Here is a 21,315-nt window from a genome sequence, read left to right on the forward strand (position 1 = left end):
TTTCCCTCATCAAACAATGCGTCTTCATTAGCCCCGTTGGTGCAGAAAGGCTCGTCTCTAACCCCCCCCCCCTCCTCCTCCTCCTCCTCTTCTTCTTCCTTCTCCCCCTCCCTCCCTCCCATTTCATTTACAATATTTAGCCACAGAAGGGAAGGTCATATTTTTGTGAGTTACCCGGGTTGAAATATCCACATCAGTATATTATACTAGCCACCGGATGTTGATACAACAACGGCGATGTCAATTTGGCCGTAGTTCCATGACTTACCGAACTGATAAAGCGGAAATTGTGGTTTAAAATTTGAATAAGACTACTTTATGTATTTTATCAAGTCAACCATTGACACGGTATGTTTGTAAATAATGTGATCCCGTAATATCTAAGTTGGTACAGTTTACTCACATTTGATCTTGTCTATTAGTTTGTAGTATTATTCCCGATCTGCTGACAATTATCTAGGATTCGTGCCTTCAAACAGTCTCCAAAAGTCGTCTGTTAGACGCCGGTTTCTTATATACACCTCATGCACGTGCATCTCAAATCGAGTCTGCATTTGGGCGACCCGTAAATGTTGATGAGTTTAGGCCTCCTCTGAATACAGTTGAGTTTGGGCGACCCAAACCATGAAATAAAATGAAATGGGGTTTAACGTTCTACTGTTCTGTTCTATACTGGGCTAATGAAGACGGGCATCCGCCATACAGTGTGCTATGAGGGAAATTTTGCCCGGGCAGCGGTACTATCGCCTACTCTTATATCGAATTCCAACTGCCAAGGGATCTTTTACGTGCATTCCAATGTATACACGGGACCTCAGTTTTCGTCTCATCCGAAGGACTAGACAGATGTCCTTGTCAGGCCCTCCGTCCTGCATCACTGACAAGGGGGAACCACGCCGGAAAATCTGGATGAACTTTCTCGGCCAATGCAGGGATCGAACACCCGACCTCCAGGCTAGCGAGCCAGCGTCTTACCCACTTAACCACGTGATCCCCCCCCCCCCCAAACCAACTCTAATAGTAGAAAAGTGTTACTGTGGCTGAATAGGAGATAAATTAGGTATGTTATTATCTAAACAGTATCACAGAACACAACATAAATTTAGAATTAAACCAGTCTCTGGGAATATACTAAATAAAAGACTTTTTTGGTTGGATTTTTTTCGGAAATCAAGATACGGTACCAGTTATTGAAATGTGGGAACATTTTGGAAGGGCGATTCAGGCGAGATAGTCTAGAGCCAAATTTTATTTAATTTTGGGACTAACATTTAGTAGACAACAATTTTAATTCAGTAACCATTAATTTGTCTGTACGAAGGGGTCGTCAATGGGAATCTAGACTCCAGAGGACCTGGTGAAAAATCACTAGGCTAAACATGTGACCTTATTCCTTCTGGTTGCATGACATTTCGGTCCAGCATCATTTCGGACAGTTCAAACTTAAATGACAACTTCTCGGGCTTGATCTGGCGACGTTTCGGACTCTCTGTCGGACTCGGATTGATAATTAAAAGACTGTTGAAAATTTGTATGATATATTAGTAACAGCTGGGGTTTTTTTTTCATATATTGTGAGGCTGATAGTTGTTTTTTTGTTTTATTTAATTGATTTGGTGATTGTTGAGAAAGCCAATAAGAGATTACCACTGCTTCTGCTTGTTCTATTTTGTTTTGTTTTGTTTTTCTTTTATCAAACAGTAAACGAACAGAATAATTGCAATCTACACACGGCCGTCATTATAGATGATTGACAACTCACATTTTTCCAAATCTAGCAAGGAACCATAAGGTTTCTTTGCACATACTACAATAAAATCAGGATTACCGGTATATCAGCTGTAACTGTCCTGCTTTGATCATTGCCATTTCTAATATTTCAGGGGCGGATCCAGGAATTTTTGCAGGAGGGGTTTTTTCCAGGTTCCCGAGACAATGTATCTCCCCCCCCCTCCCCCATGGTCTATATCGTCATTTTGGCGTATATACATACACATTGAGCTTTTTAAACAGAGTAATTCAACATCTCGTTTGACGTCAATTTTTGGAAGTGGATATTTAATGGTCCCGGACTTGTTAAAGGGACAACAACACTCTTGCTGTCTTGAAAGCTCCAGAAAATAAATAATATCTCTAAGTACTAGATGTTTAAGTGTCCTACTTGTTGTGTAAATTATCCATTACATCATATTTTAGTTGTCCAGAGGGTTCGAAAATATTTTTAAATCGAAGTTACATTTGAAAAGGTTTACGTTAGACGTTTCAAACCATTATGTTGAATTTTTCAAAAATTTTAAATAAGGTGTGTTAAGATGAAATTTGTATCATCAATTAATTGAAATATTCTAAAATAGTACAATTTGTTGACCAGAATAAAGATTGGGACATATTATTCAGTTACAACAAGAGTGGTATTGTGCCTTTAAGTACTCATTGTACTGCTCATAAATATTTTTCAAATTCTCCCCGAAACCCATCCAGACTTGAAAAAGTCCAGGTAAATCTTGCTGCTGTTAATGCCGATTATAGGACCAGGTTTAAGAAAATTTCAAACTAAACACTAGGTGGTTATCATTTGAGGGGTCTGTAACTTCACTACTAAGAAACTATTCTAGATTAACAACTGTGTTATTGGAAGATAATTTTGCAAAAACTGTTAGTTTGCTGAAATCAATAACTGGTTTTAAATTTGTGTACACTACACACGTCAGATGTATTGTCAATATTATGTAAACTGTCTAAATGCTAGAGGAGTGATATTGTTTTTTCTAATGTAAAGTCACGTTTGGCTTCAAGTATTTCTCAGTTACAAGACATATAATCAGGGAATTATGCTATAAGTGTTTTAAATTTATTAGACTCAGTCCCTGAAATGAAATGCGGTTTAACCTCCTACTGTTCTGCTCCTACTGGGCTAATGAAGGCGGGCATACGCCATACAGTGGGCTATAAGGGAAATTTTGCTCGGGCAGCAGGAGTATGGCCTACTCTTATATCGAATTCCAACTGCCAAGGGATCTTTTAAGCGCACGCCAATGTGTACACGAGACCTTGTTTTTTGTCCCGTCCAAACAACTAGACAGCTGTCCTTGTCAGGCCCTCCATCCCTTATCACTGACAAGCAGGGCTGTCGGTAATTTTTCACGGTTGATTAGCAGCACTGCTAATCAAAAAGTCCAATTTTGCCAAATTTGATTAGCAAATTTAAAAATTGATTAGCAGTTTTTCAGTTTCAACATAAAACACCTAAATAACAAGATATTACTTTAGTTCATAACAAATATGATTAGATTCCATTCTTACTAATCTTAGATTTTTTTAGGACTGCCACAAGTACTTGTGACAGTTTGTGAATGTGATGTAGACATTTAGTTAGGTCTTATGTCTGAAGCCAATTCTTATTAGTGACTTCCGAAGCCCCAATCATTTTAATTGTTATTTTTTGTACGTTAGAAATCTTCGTTAGAAAACAATTTCGTCTGCTTTTTATCGTGTATTGCTTTTTTTGTTCAATCGGGCGCACCTCGATTGACTAGACACACGTGATATTTTACGGGAATTTTTACTTTGATTTATCATTTTACAATACGTTAACATTTATTTTTTTATATTTTATTTACAATACGTAGAGGATACACTGGATTTATTTCTTTCAAAATATCATATAATTACTTGATGTCTCGCAACGTGAGTGGTACTACTTGATTCCCCGTTTCCGGTTTAATAGTCCCTATTCATAGAGTTATGTCCCTGTATTATATAGTACCGTATAATAAATTGTGTCTGGGTAGTTCGAGAAGAAAATGTCACACGGAGAATTCAGTTTTGTTTATAAAATTTTATTCAACATTTTATACTCGTTGAAATTGTTGAGAAAGCTTTCTAGTCTTCAAATGTGGATTATCCTTGTGTCAATATCCAAAATGACAGGCACATTAATGATTCGCAGTTACTGCGAATCAAAAACTTTAGATTTTAATTTTTGATTAGCGATACTGGTTGTCGGCAGCCCTGCTGACAAGGGGTAACCTCGTCAGAAAATCCTGATGAACTAAATTGTTTGAAGTAAATTGTGTTGTAGATCTGTGTTATATTAGGTCATTAGGTGATTATTTTCAAACCATTGATTTAAATATTAATGACTGTCTATCAAAGATCGTGTCTTTCAGGGGTTACGATAGACAGTATTGATTATATGTAGAAACTTGCCCTAAAAGAAAAATCAAATTTTGTCAATGTACATAAAATTGCTAACAGACTATTGTGTATACTGGTTGAAACAGTTGATTGTTAAAGAGGATTTAGTAGACAAAACCTAATTAAAACAGCCACGAGAAACTGTTTGAAACCAAATACATTGTCAAATTACATAACATGTCCATCACATTAACAGGCAACGAAACGTACGCCCACAGCAGCTAAGTCGTCCGACAGTCAACAAGTGTTGTCAAATATTTTTATTTTGTCAGTAATGAGAACATTTACAACACCTGAAAATCTGACTACGAGTAATAACCCATTAAGAAATTACATGTATCATAAAATCATTAGGATTTGTTTGGCTTCTAGTTCTGCCCCATGCTAACATTTAATATTATGGATTTAGCTGTTCAAGTTATCAAAAATCATTGAAAATCAATATACTTGTTTGTCTCGAGAACCTAAACACTGGTATTCATTTTCATATATTGCCTTGTGATTCCCTCGTGTAAAGGATTTACTTCAAATCATGATGATATAAAGGGCACAGCCACACAATCATACTAAAGCCTGAACAGTTCTAAACTAGTTGCTTAATGAGATAAATCTGGAGCAGCTAATCAACGCTACTTCAAAATCCGATTGTAAATATCAGAAGTAAAAGGTTTTTTCTTTACTATGAATTCTTTTATGTCCATTGACACTTCTACTATTGGTAAATGATTTACCACAAACATCACAATCATAGGTTTTTTCTCCATTGTGAGTTCTTCGGTGTGTTTTCAGACCAGAATTGGTTATAAATGATTTATCACAAACATCACATTTATACGGTTTTAAACCAGTATGAATTCTTGTATGTACATTTAACTGACTCTTTTGAGTAAACGTTTTACTACAAACTGCACACTGATATGGCTTCTGTCCATAATGAATTCTCAAATGTATCTTCAGGCCATTTTTCTGAGCAAAAACTTTACTACAAACATCACATTCATGATGTTTCTTGATTGCATGAGTTCTTGCATGTGTACGAAAACTTGTGATACAGTTAAATGATTCACTACAAACATCACATTGATGTGGATTACCAGTTTTATCAGTCGTTTTAGAAGATAAGTTTGCATGCATGAAATCTATCGAATTACCACATGTATGTTCTTCCAAGTCTAAATATTGCGTAAAACTAATTTTACAAATTGTACACTGATGTGATGAGCTTTCCTCTTGTTTAACATGTATTTTACAATGTTCTTCTAAGTTAGTGTATTGTTTAAAAACTGCATTGCAAAGTTTACATTCATGCCTTGCTTCAACATCACTAAGTCTTTCTTGCACTTCTGTCATAGCCTCTTCAAAATGTACTGGACAATCGTTATCAAAGTCAACATCATCAGGTCGTTCAATTTTTACATGTATTTTACAATGTTCCTCCAAATCCGTGTTGCGTTCAAACGTTTCCTCACACATCCAACAGCTATAAACATTTGTAACATCGTCAGTTTTCTCCTCTTTAACTAGCCCCTTGTTCTGGTTTTCAACATCGTCAGTTTTCTTTTCCTTAACATGTATTTTTCTGTGGACTTCTAGTATACTGTATTGTTGAAAAATTTCATTACATACAACACATTGATGAAAGGTTTTAACATCATTAGTTTCCTGAAATATATTAAAGCGAGAATTTCATATTTTCTAAGAAAGTCAAAAACATAATTATTTCTATGTCTTTTGCTCAATAGGTTATCAAATCCCTATTATACGATCATGGGCATTATTTCACACCCTTAAAAATCTATGACACAGGAAATAACAACACAATTACCTCCCCTGTTTTGCTATTGACAACATGGGGCAGCCATTTTCCAACGTTGGAATTTGAAGTTAAAAATGATATTTTTGCCAATTTCTCAGCTGGCAATAGCGAATTATAGGATTAATAGGATTATTTTTTAACAAGGTAGGACTGTTTATGGATACCATCTATTTTAAGGCTTTATTTTAATACATTTTAAAAATATAACTTGAAAATTTGCAATTGCAACTTTAAAGTTGTAATGTCAAACGTTTCCTGTAATATACAAGTTATAACCTCATTTGTTGTGGGTTAACTTCCTACTGTTCTGCTCCAACTAGGCTAATGAAGACAGACACACCCCATACAGTGGGCTATGATGGACATTTTGACTGGACAGCGGCACTATGGCCTACTCTTATATTAAATTCTTTTACGTGTACGTCAATATGTACACAGGACCACAGTTTTCCATTCCATCCGAACAACTATACATTGTCCCTTGCCAGGTCCCCCATGAGAGAGAGTTTAATTTCCGCTCTACACAAACTGGGTCATTTCGGGACTAACATATGGTTTGTTTTTATTTTAATAATTAGGGGTCTTTTGCAGTGGGGGAAAACCTGTAGAGAGCCCACGAGGTTGGACAGGGGACCCTATTCCTTATCACATACAAGCGGGGAATCGAAACCACACCACTTATTTTATTGACAGTTTACGATTTCACGTTAAGGTGGTTCTTATTTTTTATCTTGCAAAATGTGTATTTCTCACCCCTCGAAAGTGTTCCTTCGTTTGTAAAAACACCACAGCCAAAAAAGAAATGAAATCCATCAATATTTAGGGGTAGCTCAAGCCTGCTGAAGTTTTACCATTTTTCATATTGCGTCAATATAGGATTTTCACTCAGACGTAATCCATTCCTGCTGCATGTGCATTAGTGTTGAAACTACTATTCGGATATCCGTTAACGGATACAAAATAAGTGTTATCCGAATCATTTTACTATTCGTTACAGTCTTCTGACATACCGTATGCTTTAAATTTAGCCATTTTTACATCTGCTGATTACCGGTACTTTGAAATTTTCCCCAATGATCATGTACGCAGCTTTGAGCATAAATGTTAATATCACGCGTATTATTTAGCGATAGTAACTAATAAAAATATTAAAGCAGTGCAACGAAAACAGTAGTCTAAATAAAAAAATATTCATTCATTCCTTGCGCTGGTTTATGCTAGATAGAAGCTACTTCTTGGGTTTACGGGATACAAGTTAACACTGTGTTTAAGACCTAGGTCACATATATTCTCACTTACTTATTGGTTCAATAGCAGTAGATTATCAGAATGAGGCAAACGACCTTAGCAGAATAAATGTTAGATGTTTTTATTTTACTTTTTTCATTCGTGTTGATTGAGCAAAAATGATAAGTGGGAGGGCCGTGGATTACAGGAGTAGTTATACACAAATTTATTCACCTCATTGATTTTTTTTGGATATCATGGATAGTCTTAATAATTGCAGCTAAAGGTAGGCACGTTTTTCTCTTCGCGGCTCAAACAATTTGCAAATCGAAAGTAAGATTTCATACTCGGCATACACAGACTCATAAACATTGAAATAAGTAAGAAATTATGAGTACATGTATATGAACTTTTGATGTGATTTTGTTCAAGAATTTCACGTTTCCGAATTATCCGAATAGTATTCGGATAGCAAACCAAAGTATTCGGATCACAAATCTCGATCCGATTTTCAACACTAATGTGCATGCTTTAAACCACTAGACCACCCAGTCCTGATTTACTGATGAAGGGCCTGTAAAGGACCAACCCTGAACTACAGTTGTTCATGAGAAGAAAAAAACAAGGTCCATGTGACTCTTGTGTATCCCTTGACAGTTGAAATAAAAGTTGGAAGAAGCGCTGCTGTCCAGGCAAAATGTCCCTCATAGCACGACACATGCCTGTATTCATTCTCCCGGTTGGTTCAGAAATCTCAATTCATTTCTGTCTTTAAACTGAAACCATTTTATTATTATAGTAATAACATATTTACCAGTTCCACGTCACTTTTCTCCACAGGCCTAATACCATTTCTTATGTTTTCTCGTTTTAAATAAGCGCTTCGTGCATAATCGTAACTATGAGCTGACTGATAGGCACTTTGTCTAGCAACTGTACTTGTTGCAGTAGATGACTTGGTTTTAGCTGAAGAGAAAAATTAATTATGTTTTATTGTATCGAACACTAGGTAGCCGATGCATATGTCCTGTCTTTGTCATAGTCCATTACAAAAACATTCAGTGAAAATAGAGAGAGAGGACCCGGAGAAAACCCACAAGGTTGGACAGGCGACCCTACTCCTTGCCACGTACAACCAGGGACTTGAAACCACACCAGTTGACTCAATGATACAGTGTATGATACAGTGCGCGCGTGCTAACCATTCGCCAATCCAACCCCCCTTCAGTGAAAATTATACGCTTAGGCTATGCTGACAATATCTGACTGGGCCTTTATGGGAGTTTTTACTGGTTTCCTTTTTGATGTCATTTTCGGTTGTGCACAGTGCCTGGTCTTATTTACTCACAGAAACATGTTTTTGTGTGAAAATACCCTTGTACCAATAGCATGTATTGCTTAAAATGGAACTGACATTGTTATTACGATTACAAAATTCTTGAATTGGTTAATCAGCTAGCCAAAAATCGTATCGGTGCCGATTAATCGGATGTCCTATAAATTCTATAATAGTGTAAAGTAAATGTTTCTTTCATTGGCTAATGATTGTTTGGTGATCAGTAAATTATAAAATGATGCATGAATATAGCTGATTGTATATTATTTTAGAACATTTCTTTGAGTTTGTGCTAAAGAGATGTTGGAATAAATCGTTTAAATAGGCAATAAACAACATGTAAGCCTACTAAGTGATTAGTTTTGTTATTTAGTTAAGCGTTTGAGCTGTGTAAGACATTTCCACGTTCTGACTTACATCTTAACCCTACTGCTTTAACGGCTAATTAAAAATCCAATACTGGCAATAGTTTAAAATTCACTAGTTCAACAATTCCCATACATCAGTACATAATATTTTTATGTTGACCGAGGGGAGGTTTTTCTCCCTGGATTTAAAATTGAAAAATCGCTCTTCTGATTCATAAAACAAGGACACATATATCTTTCTTTTAAAAGAGTGCGAAAGACTCGCATTCCGATCGCCGCCATGCTGTCATTGTGAACATTTATTTGGTGTATTCAGTTAGTGTATAATGTAATTGCACATGGTAATAAAATTCCGATGAATATGCTGCTAAAAATAGATGGTGCCTATGCATCATTGGTTAATTTAACTGAAATATAAAGCAGAACACTCGCGAGATGGCACATGAAAATTTAAAATGAGAATAATCCCAGAAGAAATATCTATTTTGGTGGAATTTTCAAACGTTTATATTATATTTTGAATAGGGATTATGTTTTTAAACAAAATTTATACAAGCTATATATATTTAGAAATGTTGACAAGTATTTCTATTGGAATAATCTTCAGAACCATTTCTCATACACAACATCACTCTCCTTAATTAATATCAGATCACTCTCCTTAATTTCTAAATCACTCTTCTTATTGAAACTGGGAGTGCTTTTTTAGGGGAGCGATTTTTTCAATTTGTTTATTAAAAGGGGAGCTTTTTTTCGGCTCACATCTGAAAAAAGAAAACGAGTTGATAATGGTTTTTACTCTTACTTGATTTTATGACTTCTGGGAAGAAAAACTGAGTGGGGACAGCAGTTTTACGTAAAGCATTTTTCTTTTTATAGAGATGTGGAGAAATCTTATACTTCATATCTTCCTCGTAGTCACTAGGTTTAAAATGTTTCCCACAGACGTGGTGACTTTTCAACTTTTTGGCAGTGGTGTGAACTGGCAGTTTCTTATTTCTAATGTTGACAAGCCATCGTCGTCTTATTTCAGGGTCTGCAGGAAAGGTGTGAAATGGGATACCAATTTGAGCACTAATCTTAAAATTTGAACAGCCTGGCGCACAACAACAAGCGACCATTTTCAGTTTGGATACAAAATACCTATCTGTATCGAAGCAAATACCAATTATTAAAATGATATTGGCAGCAACATCCGGTGTGGTTCAGATCGTTGATTTGATTACTCTATCGCGCATGCGCATATTCAGAGTACTTTTAAAGCGAGAAAGACTGCCAACTGGATATAGTCAGAGTTAGGTCTTATATAATTCATCTTTAAACAAAATGATTCCAGGATAACTATATCGAGTTTTAATTTTATCTGAGCTGAGTCAGAAACGTGACACCATTGTATAATTGGGTATTAGATCTCTTAAAAATAATTGTGAGTTACTCGGGTACGTCATATCGGAAGAACAACACTTTACATCCGGAACACTGGTTCACACTCGAAATGAAAATGGTTACAAGGGGGATATTGTTTTGTATTTTTTAATATTATAGTTTAAAAACTTTAATATAGTTTTAACTCTGAATTTATACTCCTTCAGTTCAACAAGCCAGTATGAAAAATGGAAATGGTATGTTTGATCATAAAACGTATTGCCACTTTATCCAACAACTTATAATTATAGGAGCTTTTACGCGTGACGTACTTCCGGTGTCTATTTTTAGCCTGGCCTTTTGTATCCGTATCTTAACATGGTAAATGCTTGGGAAAGCGGGGTTTTCCCTCTTTATAGAAAACGTATTCTTTAATGCCACTCTTGATTTAAGTTGCGTGTAGCAATCGAAATTAATTACTGATTTCAAATCATGTCTAAGTTATTATTTTTTTGCTTTAATGACGATATACTGCGTTGTTGTAGCAGGCGATATATGTCAAGCTCGCACGCGGTCCAGTTGACCGCAGTACGCAAAAGCATTACAAAGATGCATTGCTGTATGAAGCCGATTTATATGTTTTGTTTTAATTTTACTGCAAACAATTAATAGATAACATCTGTTTGGTTGTAAAATGCCATGAAATAGAGCATAAGAGTAAATTATAGAATGGGTAATTAGAGATGTTGACCTGCGGTTCCACGAAAGAATTATTCAAGACGATATTAAAATTTAAGCACGACCGTAGCACATCATGCCACATCTAATAAAAAAAAGAGAACAAATAATAATCACGATGTAAAGAATGTACCGAGTCCAGTTACATATTTCCATTCAACAGTTGTTCTCTGAACCAAATACTGAATAAGAAATTGATAAAATGGACACAAATGCATCGTTCTTCTTCTTGGTTGCGGCAAGATAAACTGATTGGATTAAAATTTCACTGAGTGCCAAAAGCTGAGCCAAACGATTTATGTGACTACAATTAACAGAAAAAAAACGGTTTTAAAAATATTCACAGATTCAACTTGATGGTCGTTTTATTCTTTCTGTTATTCATATCCCATCAATCAAGAGGAAAATTTATAAAAATGGCTGAAGTTTTACCCCGTGCACCAAACAACTATTTTATCATTGGTTAGAGCCGTCTAAACGCGGGGAAATTTACAATAGCTATTGGCTAACAGCACGCATGCATAAACAATCTTATTTGCATATTGCATACTATTTATAGTATTATTAGCTGGAATTATTTTCACTTAATTCTAGTTCGGGCCATTGAGCACGGGTCAGTCATCCACTTGTTTCAATTGCAAACGGCCAATTACGGGTCTGGTAAACTTGCCGTACCTTTCCTATATCGAAGTTTTTGTAAATATCGCTTTCTGGCATCGGTCGGTAAACCTTACGCGTATATAGAAATGGCGTTCAGTTCCATTTTATGTAAAAGAAGCTTAATGTACGACGGTATTTTCACAAAAAAACACACACTGGCCTACGGGTTTCAGTCTACGAATAAGGCCAGTGTCTGCGCATGACCGAAAATGACGTCAAAATGGAAACCTGTAAAAGCTCCTATAACAAAGTAAAGTCCAATTGATCACCACTGACAGTCAGTGACAAACTAAATCATGAATGAATGGAATGTGCTTTCTGTTCTACGGCACCAGCATGCCATGGGCACGTGGCTAAACACAATTCAACCACACAAGACAGTGAACACATTTTATATTTTTTATCGAATATTTTATTTACACCCATCCATAGCATAAAGTTTCTCATCACAAGGGAGTTGGATGGCCGAATGGTTAACACATGCACGCTGTATCATAAGGTCTGTCATTGAGTCAACTGGCATGGTTTCCATTCCTCGGTTGTACGTGCCAAGGAGTAGGGTCGCCTGTCCAACCTCCTGGGTTTTCTCCGGGTCTTCCGGTTTCCTCCCACGGCTAAAGACCCCTATGCGCAAGCGAATTATTGAAATAAAATCGAACCATGTGTTTGTCCTGAAATGACCTAGTTAAGCACCACTCCTCTCTCTCTCCCTGCTGTTCTGCTCCAACTATGCTAATGAAGACAGGCATATGCTCTGTAACCTTTTAAAAGTGAAAAACATCAATTTCAAATTCAAATAAATAAAAATATTTTAGATTTTAAAATTGCACATTGAAAAGTAGCCTATACTATTACTGGAAATCATATTTTTATTGTGACTAAATTACAAAACACATGTTTCTGTCAAATTTTCAGAATTAAAAATTTAAAAAGATATATATTGACTTGAAATCTGGTGGTCTTTAGGAGAGTTCATTATTGCAAATGTTATAAGAAATGGACTGTAAATTCTGGAAATTGTTTCCAAACCATATATACCATCAAAAAATTGGAAACTAGACAAAAATTGTTTTACCTGTATGCAGTGTACTACACGTACATACATAGGTAAATTTTGCACGTAAAAGATCCATTGACAGTTGGAATTCGATATAAGAGTGCCGCTGTCCGGGCAAAATTTCCCTCATAGCACACTGTATGGCCTATGCCCGTCTTCATTAACCCAGTTTGGAGTAGGACGTTAAACCCCATTTTATTTCATTTCCTATGTTTTTTATTTCAGTTGAGAGTTAAAAGAGCTTCTCATCAGTGTACTGTATGTAACAAGGTGTTTCAAAACTACAGTCAGTTCGTAGCCCACAACAAAATACATGTGAAACAAGAGAAACTTGACAATTATTTTCAGTGTAAGCTGTGTGATGAAAAATACGAAATCTACGCTGACTTGGAGAAACATTGTAAAACACACGTCAACGAAGAGAAGTCTGTTTACTATCAGTGTAGACATTGTGAAAAACGTTTCCGGCAAAATACAGACTTAGAAGAGCATTGTAAATTACATGTTAAACCAGAAGAATCCTTGGTCAAAGCGAGTATTTTATATCAGTGTTCACTTTGTAAAAAAAATTTCACCCAATATTGTGACTTGGACAAACATGTGTCTCAATGTAATCAGGCACATTCAAATAACAAACATGTGTCCATAATTAATCAGCCAAATTCAAATGATAAAAGCCAATCAACAATATCTGTTAATAATGGAGAACAGACATTAAAAAGTAGTACATCAACTTCAATCAATGGTAGTCTGAAGAAAAATGGCGTAAATAGTTCTAGAGAAAAACTTTATAAATGCAGTATTTGTGAGAAATCGTTCTGGAAAAGTGATAATTTGATAAAACACACAACTAGTCACATCCGGGAGAAACTTTTTAAATGTGGTGTGTGCGATAAAACTTTCCGGGAAAGCAGAAATCTGATAAAACACACCAGAATTCATGTCAAAGATAAGCCATATAAATGTGATGTTTGTAGTAAATCATTCCGTGAAAGCAGAAATCTGATAGAACACACCAGAATTCATGTCAAAGATAAACCATATAAATGTGATGTTTGTAGTAAATCATTCTGTGATAATGATAACCTGCTCAAACATATACAAAGTCACATGAAACAACGACTAAAAAAATGTGATGTTTGTAGTAAATCCTTCCTTGACACTGATAAACTTTTGAAACACACCAGAAGTCATACGAGAGAAAAAGTTTATGAATGTGATGTTTGTAGTCAGTCTTTTTCTACAAATGCTGGACTACAAAAACACATCAAAATACACAAAGGTAAACAAAATCTGTAAAATATTTTAAACAATTTCAGAGCCTGTCCATTTTTCTTTTCTAGCTTAAAGGACAATATTGGTGTGAGTCATTATTACATATGTGATAGAACTGGTTAAATACATTCCAAATATGATTTTAACACAGAGATCATTGCTACGGGAGACTACATGTAACAAGCACGTGAAGAAACGGAAAGTGACGCCAAACATGACAAACACGAGTTGTCCTTCTATATAACTGACTGAAGTAATGAGCGGTAACAGACAAACGATTGAATTTCATTTCACTGATAATTCCGTTGAAGTTGAAAAGTTATTATATGGGACGGTGAGAGGGTATCTCACAATTCAAAAATAGAATTGGCTGTCACTAGATAAGGGACACGAGAAAATAGAAAAATCCCGTGCATTCCCCTGTTTTTATTCATTCTGTTCTTAATAAAAGCATGGTAATGCACAGACTTTTTCTAATTTGTTCGTTATCTTTTATCTACTGACAGCCAATTCGTTTGTCTGTTATCGCTCGTTACTTCAGTCAGTTATATAGGAAGACAACTCGTGTTTGTCATGTTTGACATCACTTCCCGTTTCTTCACGTGCTTGTTACACATCTCCCGTAGCAATGATCTCTGTGTTAAAATTATATTTGGGATGTATTTAATGAGCTCTATCACATATTTTATAATGACTGACACCATTATTGTCCTTTAAAGATGCGTATGTAAGAGCTAAATCGACTTATTGCAGATCTGACTGTTGGACTCAATGTTATATAAATTAGACATTTATTCACATGAAAAGCCCATGATCAAATCTCTAGGTCATTGGATTGATTGGATTGAAACACGATGTTCATTTAAATTAAAAATGGATGATCAAGACTTCAGACTTTGTTTATTATCGTAACTACAGTAGCAGTAAAAAATCGAGGCTATGCTATTCTTCAAACATTCCCCCGGAATGAAGTAATGAAATCTGATTAAAGCATCCTATTTCGTTTCGTTTCTTTAGTTCAAAATTTCGTTTTACTTCACTACACTAGGATCAGGAAGAGGTGTTTTTTACCTTGCCTTTTGGTTGATGTAAGGGATTATCCAATGAAATGATCTGTTATGGTGAGTTCTTGGCGTGCAGTACATGGAACTGTGGGTATCTAACTAGGAACATCAACGCTGATTTGTTAATCAAATTTCTTACGTCATAGGGTCAAAAGACGCTCGTACATGTATGACCCCTGACGCGACCTACCGCTAAAACCGGTCAGAATTTCATGTAGTAGAGGCCATCGTTGTTATTTTTGAACTATTATTATAGCGAGAACTTTCAGATTTTTATCTAAATCTTACAATAATGCATCTTAAACAGAATCTTGATTGATTGATTGATTGATTGATTGATTGATAGCCTTGATGAACCAGGATGGGGCTACGTTGGCTAAGTGAGTAAGACGCTGGCTCCCTAGCCTGGAGGTTGCAGGTTCGCTCCTCATGTTGGCCGAGAAAGTTCATCAGGATTTGTCAGCATGATTTCCCCTTGTCAATGGTGCAGGGATGAAGGGCCTGACAAGGACAGCTGCCTAGTCGTTCTGATGTACATGTATATATGTACACATTGGCTTACATGTACATGTAAATGTAAAAGATCCCTTGACAGTTGGAATTCTGTATTAAGAGTAGACCGTAGTGCTGCTGTCCGGGCAAAATTTCCTCTCATAGCACACTGTATGACATATGCCCTTCTTCATCAGCCAACTCGGAGCAGAACAATAGGACGTTAAACCCATTTCATTTCATTTGTAGTTTTTGTACGGCAGGCTGATTTGTATTTCAAAATCCCTTCACTCTAATTCTTGTATTAATTTTATTACAAAATCCATATGCACTTAATCCTGTAATGATTTTATGAAAAATAAATGATTCAGATTATAAAAGTCTCAGCACTTTCATAACGATCAAACAAAAATAAAGAACCTAATTATTGCTGAAAGATGGAACGAAAATTTTATGTTAAAGCTGTATCAAGGTCGCGCACACTTTTTCTGATTAATCAAGGACATGTGTCTTCAGTTTAATCCGCTATCACGATAGTATCTTAGTCGACTACCAGAACGCCTGTGTAAGAGGTTGGTATTTTATTTTCATCTTTATCATATTGTTTTCTGATGTCCAGGTTCCAAGAAAAATGTTTTGTCTATTGTTCTGGTAGGACAGGCTGGACCCACAGTGTCTTTTTGTTCGGATGGTACAAAAAACGAGGTCCTGTGTACACATTGGCATGCACGTAAAAGATCCCCTGGCAGTTGGAATTTGATATAAGAATTGGTTTTAATGCGGCTGTCCAGGCAAGATATCCCTCATAGAACATTGTGCACATGCCTGTCTTTATTAGCCCAGTCGGAGCAGAACAATAGGATGTTAAATCCCATTTCATTTGTACATGTAGTTTTTGTACCGCATTCTGATTTGAATTTCAAAATCCCTTCGCTCTAATTTGTGAATTACAATGTAATTTTGTTACAAAATGCTTTTGCACTACATGTATATCCTCATTATCCTGTATAATGATTTTATGAATCCTTGCACAAGGCAGTAGACATGAGAAAAATATGGTTATATTGAGAGAGAAATGGGGCTTAACATCCACTCAACACAAACTAAGTCATTTCGAGACTAACATATGGTTCAATTTTACTTTTAAAATTTGTTTGCGTTTAGTGGTCTTCAGCAGTGGAAGGAAACATGAGATGAAGACCTTGAGAAAACCCATGTGGTTGACCTTACTCCTCGTAAACTGCACCAGTTGACTCAATGCAGGGACTGTACAATATTAAAATGTTGTTCATAAAATGTTTTCTCATAAAGTTATCATAAAATCGAAAAATATCTTAAAAAATATAAAATTTCACTATTTTTCATAAAACTACAATCTGATTAAAGTACAGATTTATATTTCGTTTCGTTCTTTTATACTTTCGATGGCCTACACTACATATAGATCTGACAAGTTGTACCGGTACTTGAATGTCGTGTCAGGGGGCGTACGAGCGACTTTTGACCCTATGACATCAGATATTGATTTATCAATCAGATTTGACATTTCTAGTGGTTAACCCACAGTTCTGAGCATGGCATGCCAAGAAGACGCTGTAACAGACTGTTTCGTTGGCTTATCCCTCACTTCAACTAAAACACCGGTAATATAACAACTCTTCCAGATCCTAGTGTAGTAAAGAAAAGTAAAACGAAATTTTACAGACTATAACAGACAAAACGAAATAGGATCTGTGTTTTAATCAGATCAATAAAATTATCATAAAATAAAACGAAAATATTGTCAAAATATAAAATTAACCATAAATTGCTACTCCAATTATTAAATTTCTGTACTGATAAATCCGGATGTGAATAACAAAACCATCCAGGCATTTTATGACCCTGTGCTTGCTGCTCTCTTTCATTTTCTATTTGAAAGTGTTAAGTCAATGTTTTGTGGGTATATGAACATAGGAGAAGATGACTGCAACCATTAACCATTAATACGACCTGTGCTACCGATGGGGATGGGACCTTCCGGTCACCTTCTTATCTGCATAACACTGGCTGAGATAACTTATTTAAACATGCATTATGCAAGAGCAAAATCTGCTTATTACAAGTCTTTCTTTAGGCCTGAAATGTTATCTAAATTATCAATTAGACATTAATTAACTTATCCAGACCATAATAAACTCTCGATGTCAAGGCTAACCTTCGATGTTGGCTGGATTAGATTCCTATATGCCGCTTAACGGCCATTGATAATTAAATCAAAACAGTGGATAATTGAGACTATGCTGTTTATATTAATGATTTAATCATAGTGGATCAATTTGACTGAAATTTTCAGCAAATTACCTTTACACTATCTAGTGTTTAACTATTATAGCGAGAACTGACATCTCTTTATCTTATCTCCCATAATGTATCTTTAATGTCAGTGCAGTTATATAAAAAAAAATCATAATGTTCAATTAAAACACAAAAAGTCATGAAAAGTGACAAAAACATAAAAATATCAGAAAATTTGATAAAAACATAAAATAATCATAAAATTCCACTAAAAGCGTTCATTATAATATAAATCTGTGTACTGTCCCTGCTCAATGACAGACCATCCACTCGAACATCCCATCTCCCTCATCGTATAGTTATAGTAAATTTCATTTAATTTGTAATACCCATTTTGGCACGGTGAGTAAAACGTTGGCTCGCTAACTGGGAGGTGCTGTGTACAATCCTTGTGATGATCGAGAAAGTTTGTTGGAATTTTCTGTTGTGGTTTCCCTTGTCAGGGGTGCAGGACTGGCATTGGGACAATGTTTAGTCGTGAAAATGGGACACAAAACGAGGTCCTGTGTACACATTGGCGTGCAGGAAATGGAACCCTTGACATTTTGAATTTGATATAAGAATAGGCCTTAGTGCCGTAGTCGAGACAAAAATGCCCCAATAGCACTGTTATGCATATGCCCGTCTTCATTATCCCAGTCGGTCCAGAACAGTAGGACGTTAAACCCCATTTCATTTGTAATGAAAACTTTATTGGAATGTTGGTGTGCCATAGCCACGTACATTTAGACATAAAGATTTTTCTTGGAACCTGGTCAAAAGCTTTGTTTGCCAATTGCCAATAACTTAATCCTTGACAGAGTTGAGTTTAAGTTGGGTTTGCCGCGGTGCCCGCTTCCACCCACTTCCACCCACAGTGATATCGCAGACAAATACCTTGATTCCAATAACATACCTTTTTATACCAATAGGGGCCACAGTGGCTCAGTGAGTAGTAAATAAGAGTAGGCCAATGCCTTCCAGGCAAAATGTCCCTCATAGCACTCTTCATGACGAATGCGTGTCTTAGTGCAAAAAATTTAGGATTGAAAATTGGGGTAAAACCCCATTTCATTTGCTTTCATTTACTTTCATTTGCTTTCATTTACTTTCATTTGCTTTACTTTCATTTACTTTCATTACTTTCATTTACTTTCATTACTTTCATTTACTTTTCATATCATTTACATTATCTTTACACAAATAATTTACCTTCACAAAAAGATGTGTCTTTATTTTTATTTATTTATTTTCGTAGAGTTGAAAACTGCTGACGAAACAATTCAAGTTGATTTTCAAGAAGGAGACAGAATTGATGCACTCTGGCCACCTGATGGAAATTGGTATTCAGCAACCATATTAGAAATGAGTAAAGACAAAAACAAATTTCACGTATGTTATTCCAATGACAAAATCCTAAAGTGGCTTATTTGTGATCAGGTCCGACCGGCAAGCTCTGTGGAAGATTCATATTCTAACTTGAATATGTCAAAATCAGACGATTCCCAAGTTGAAGCGGATGATTTGAGGGTACAATATAAAGTAGAAGGGTTTGACCTCCTCAGTGTTACTTCAGAAGAAAATTTGGTTGAACCAATTGTAGAACGATCAGTGATTAAATCTGTTAATGAACCAACATCTGAATCGGTTAAACTAGAACTGATTACAAATGAATCAGCGTCTGGATCGATTAAGCTAGAACCAATTACAAATGAATCAGAACAGATTAGAAATGAATCAGAGCCTGAATCTGTTGCACTAGAACCGATAACAAATGAATCAGAACTTGAATTGATTAAATTTGAACTGATTACAGAAGACTCTATGTACAATTTAGTTAATCTGGTATCAGTTTCAGAAGAATTACATGTAGGGAGTGATGAATCGGTTGAACCACGTTCGTTTTCAGTGTCCCCCACAGAAGTGTCTACCTTTACCTCGAATATACCTCAAGGCAGCCGTGTCGCAAAAAACACTCATATAACAGTTTTCGCAACAAACAATACAGACGGTCGAAAATGGGATAAACGACAGTACTGCTATTATTGCCGGAAACCTCAGTCAAAACTACCGAGACACCTGTATAAGATACACACCACGGAATCTGAGGTGCGGAAAATAATCCAGACAATGGACCCCCATCAGAAAACAAACTTATTAAGCAAAATTAGGAATTTAGGTAATCATAAACATAACTGTGAAGTGTTGAGAAAAAATGAGGGTTGTTTGATTGTGGCCTATAGACCGAGTAATATGACGAAAGTCAATCCAAATGATTATTGTCCGTGTGTCCATTGCTATGGTTACTACATGCGCAAGGAATTGTGGAAACATAAGTGTTTTTTTAAAACTTCATCAAAGAGGAAGCTCGAAGATGATGATCCAAATGAATCAACTGAAAGCCACAAAATAAGGAAACGTGTTTATCGCGATAGTCAATTATTAAAACCGGCCCTTGCAGGAGTGTCCGAGGCTTTAAATGACTTGCTTGCACCTATGAAACCAGACGAGATTTCACAAATTGTTAAAAATGACAACATTATTATCGAATTGGCTAAAAGAGAATATCTTGGTGCTGGATACGACGTAAATCAGTTTAATTATATCCGATCCAAATTACGAGAGATCGGCAGACTGTTATATTTTTTACGAGAGAACGACGATAACCAAAAAGCGTGTCTCGAAGATTACATAAATCCCCAAAATTTGAGTAAAGTGGTTACGGCACTACGGAATGTGGCAGGATTTAAATCGGACACGAACCAGTTCGCTACGCCATCTCTTGCCTTAAAGATTGGTCATACCCTCAAAAAGTGTGCCATGATAGTCATGGCCAACGCATTAGAAAACGGTGACATGGACAAAGTGGAACAAACACAAAATTTTCATAATCTTTGTGAACTGAAGTGGTCCGTTGAAATTCCTTCACACTGTTTAAATTTAAAGGGCCACATGGAAGATATTCACGGGTCGGTAAAAAAATAAATTTTCATAAACTTTGTAAAATAAAGTGATCGGTTGATATTACTTCATAATGCTTAAACTTAATGGGGCACATTGAAGATCTTCACCATTTGGTGGAAAGTGTGGTTTTTTTTTTTCATTTGATTATATGTACCGCTTTGGGAAACAATTAAGGTAGTGGTTTTAATATTTCAACATCCTGGTATCACTATCAAGCACAATGATCGTGTACAATTAAAATGGGCACCGCCCAGTTAGAAACAAATCTGTAGATTGATTGCTGTAAAACACACAGTTTAATTCTTCAGAGCTAGAAATTCATGCGAATCCAGTGACCGCCCTAGACATTCGCCAATGGCGACAATTATTTTTATTGGCGAATAAAGTGATGATACTGGCGAAAAATTTGGCGAATGAATTTTAGAGAGTGTTATTTCGTA

General features: G+C 35.9%; 2 protein-coding genes across 6 annotated transcripts in view; one reads left to right on the top strand and one right to left on the bottom strand.

The window, feature by feature from the left end:
- The first annotated feature begins 257 nt into the window (after window positions 1-257).
- Window positions 258-21,315, top strand: part of LOC126816141 (protein suppressor of hairy wing) — a 44,931-nt gene continuing 23,873 nt past the window's right edge. The window contains exons 1-3 of one of the 4 annotated variants that reach the window (XM_050542382.2): window positions 258-348; window positions 12,990-14,046; window positions 19,170-21,215. In XM_050542382.2, coding sequence (XP_050398339.1) covers window positions 319-348; window positions 12,990-14,046; window positions 19,170-20,896 — 2,814 coding nt within the window. In that variant the 5' untranslated portion in view covers window positions 258-318 and the 3' untranslated portion in view covers window positions 20,897-21,215. Of the gene's footprint in view, window positions 349-10,429; window positions 10,567-12,989; window positions 14,047-19,169; window positions 21,216-21,315 lie in introns of those variants that run through there. The other 3 variants (XM_050542381.2, XM_056099488.1, XM_056099489.1) reach the window with 3 other exon arrangements.
- LOC126816181 (zinc finger protein 664) lies at window positions 3,759-10,178 on the bottom strand. Of its 2 annotated transcripts, none has more exons than XM_050542441.2 (3): window positions 9,744-10,178; window positions 8,055-8,206; window positions 3,759-5,859 (listed from the first exon to the last, which is right to left on the bottom strand). In XM_050542441.2, the coding sequence occupies exons 1-3, from the start codon at window positions 10,063-10,065 to the stop codon at window positions 4,852-4,854; spliced, it is 1,482 nt and encodes a 493-aa protein (XP_050398398.1). In that variant the 5' UTR covers window positions 10,066-10,178; the 3' UTR covers window positions 3,759-4,851. The 2 variants fall into 2 exon arrangements, with proteins under 2 accessions (XP_050398398.1, XP_050398399.1); XM_050542442.2 differs by having other exon boundaries at window positions 3,762-5,859; window positions 9,750-10,176.

This window comes from Patella vulgata, chromosome 3, assembly GCF_932274485.2.
Source record: "Patella vulgata chromosome 3, xgPatVulg1.2, whole genome shotgun sequence".
Taxonomy (NCBI): Eukaryota; Metazoa; Mollusca; class Gastropoda; family Patellidae; genus Patella; species Patella vulgata.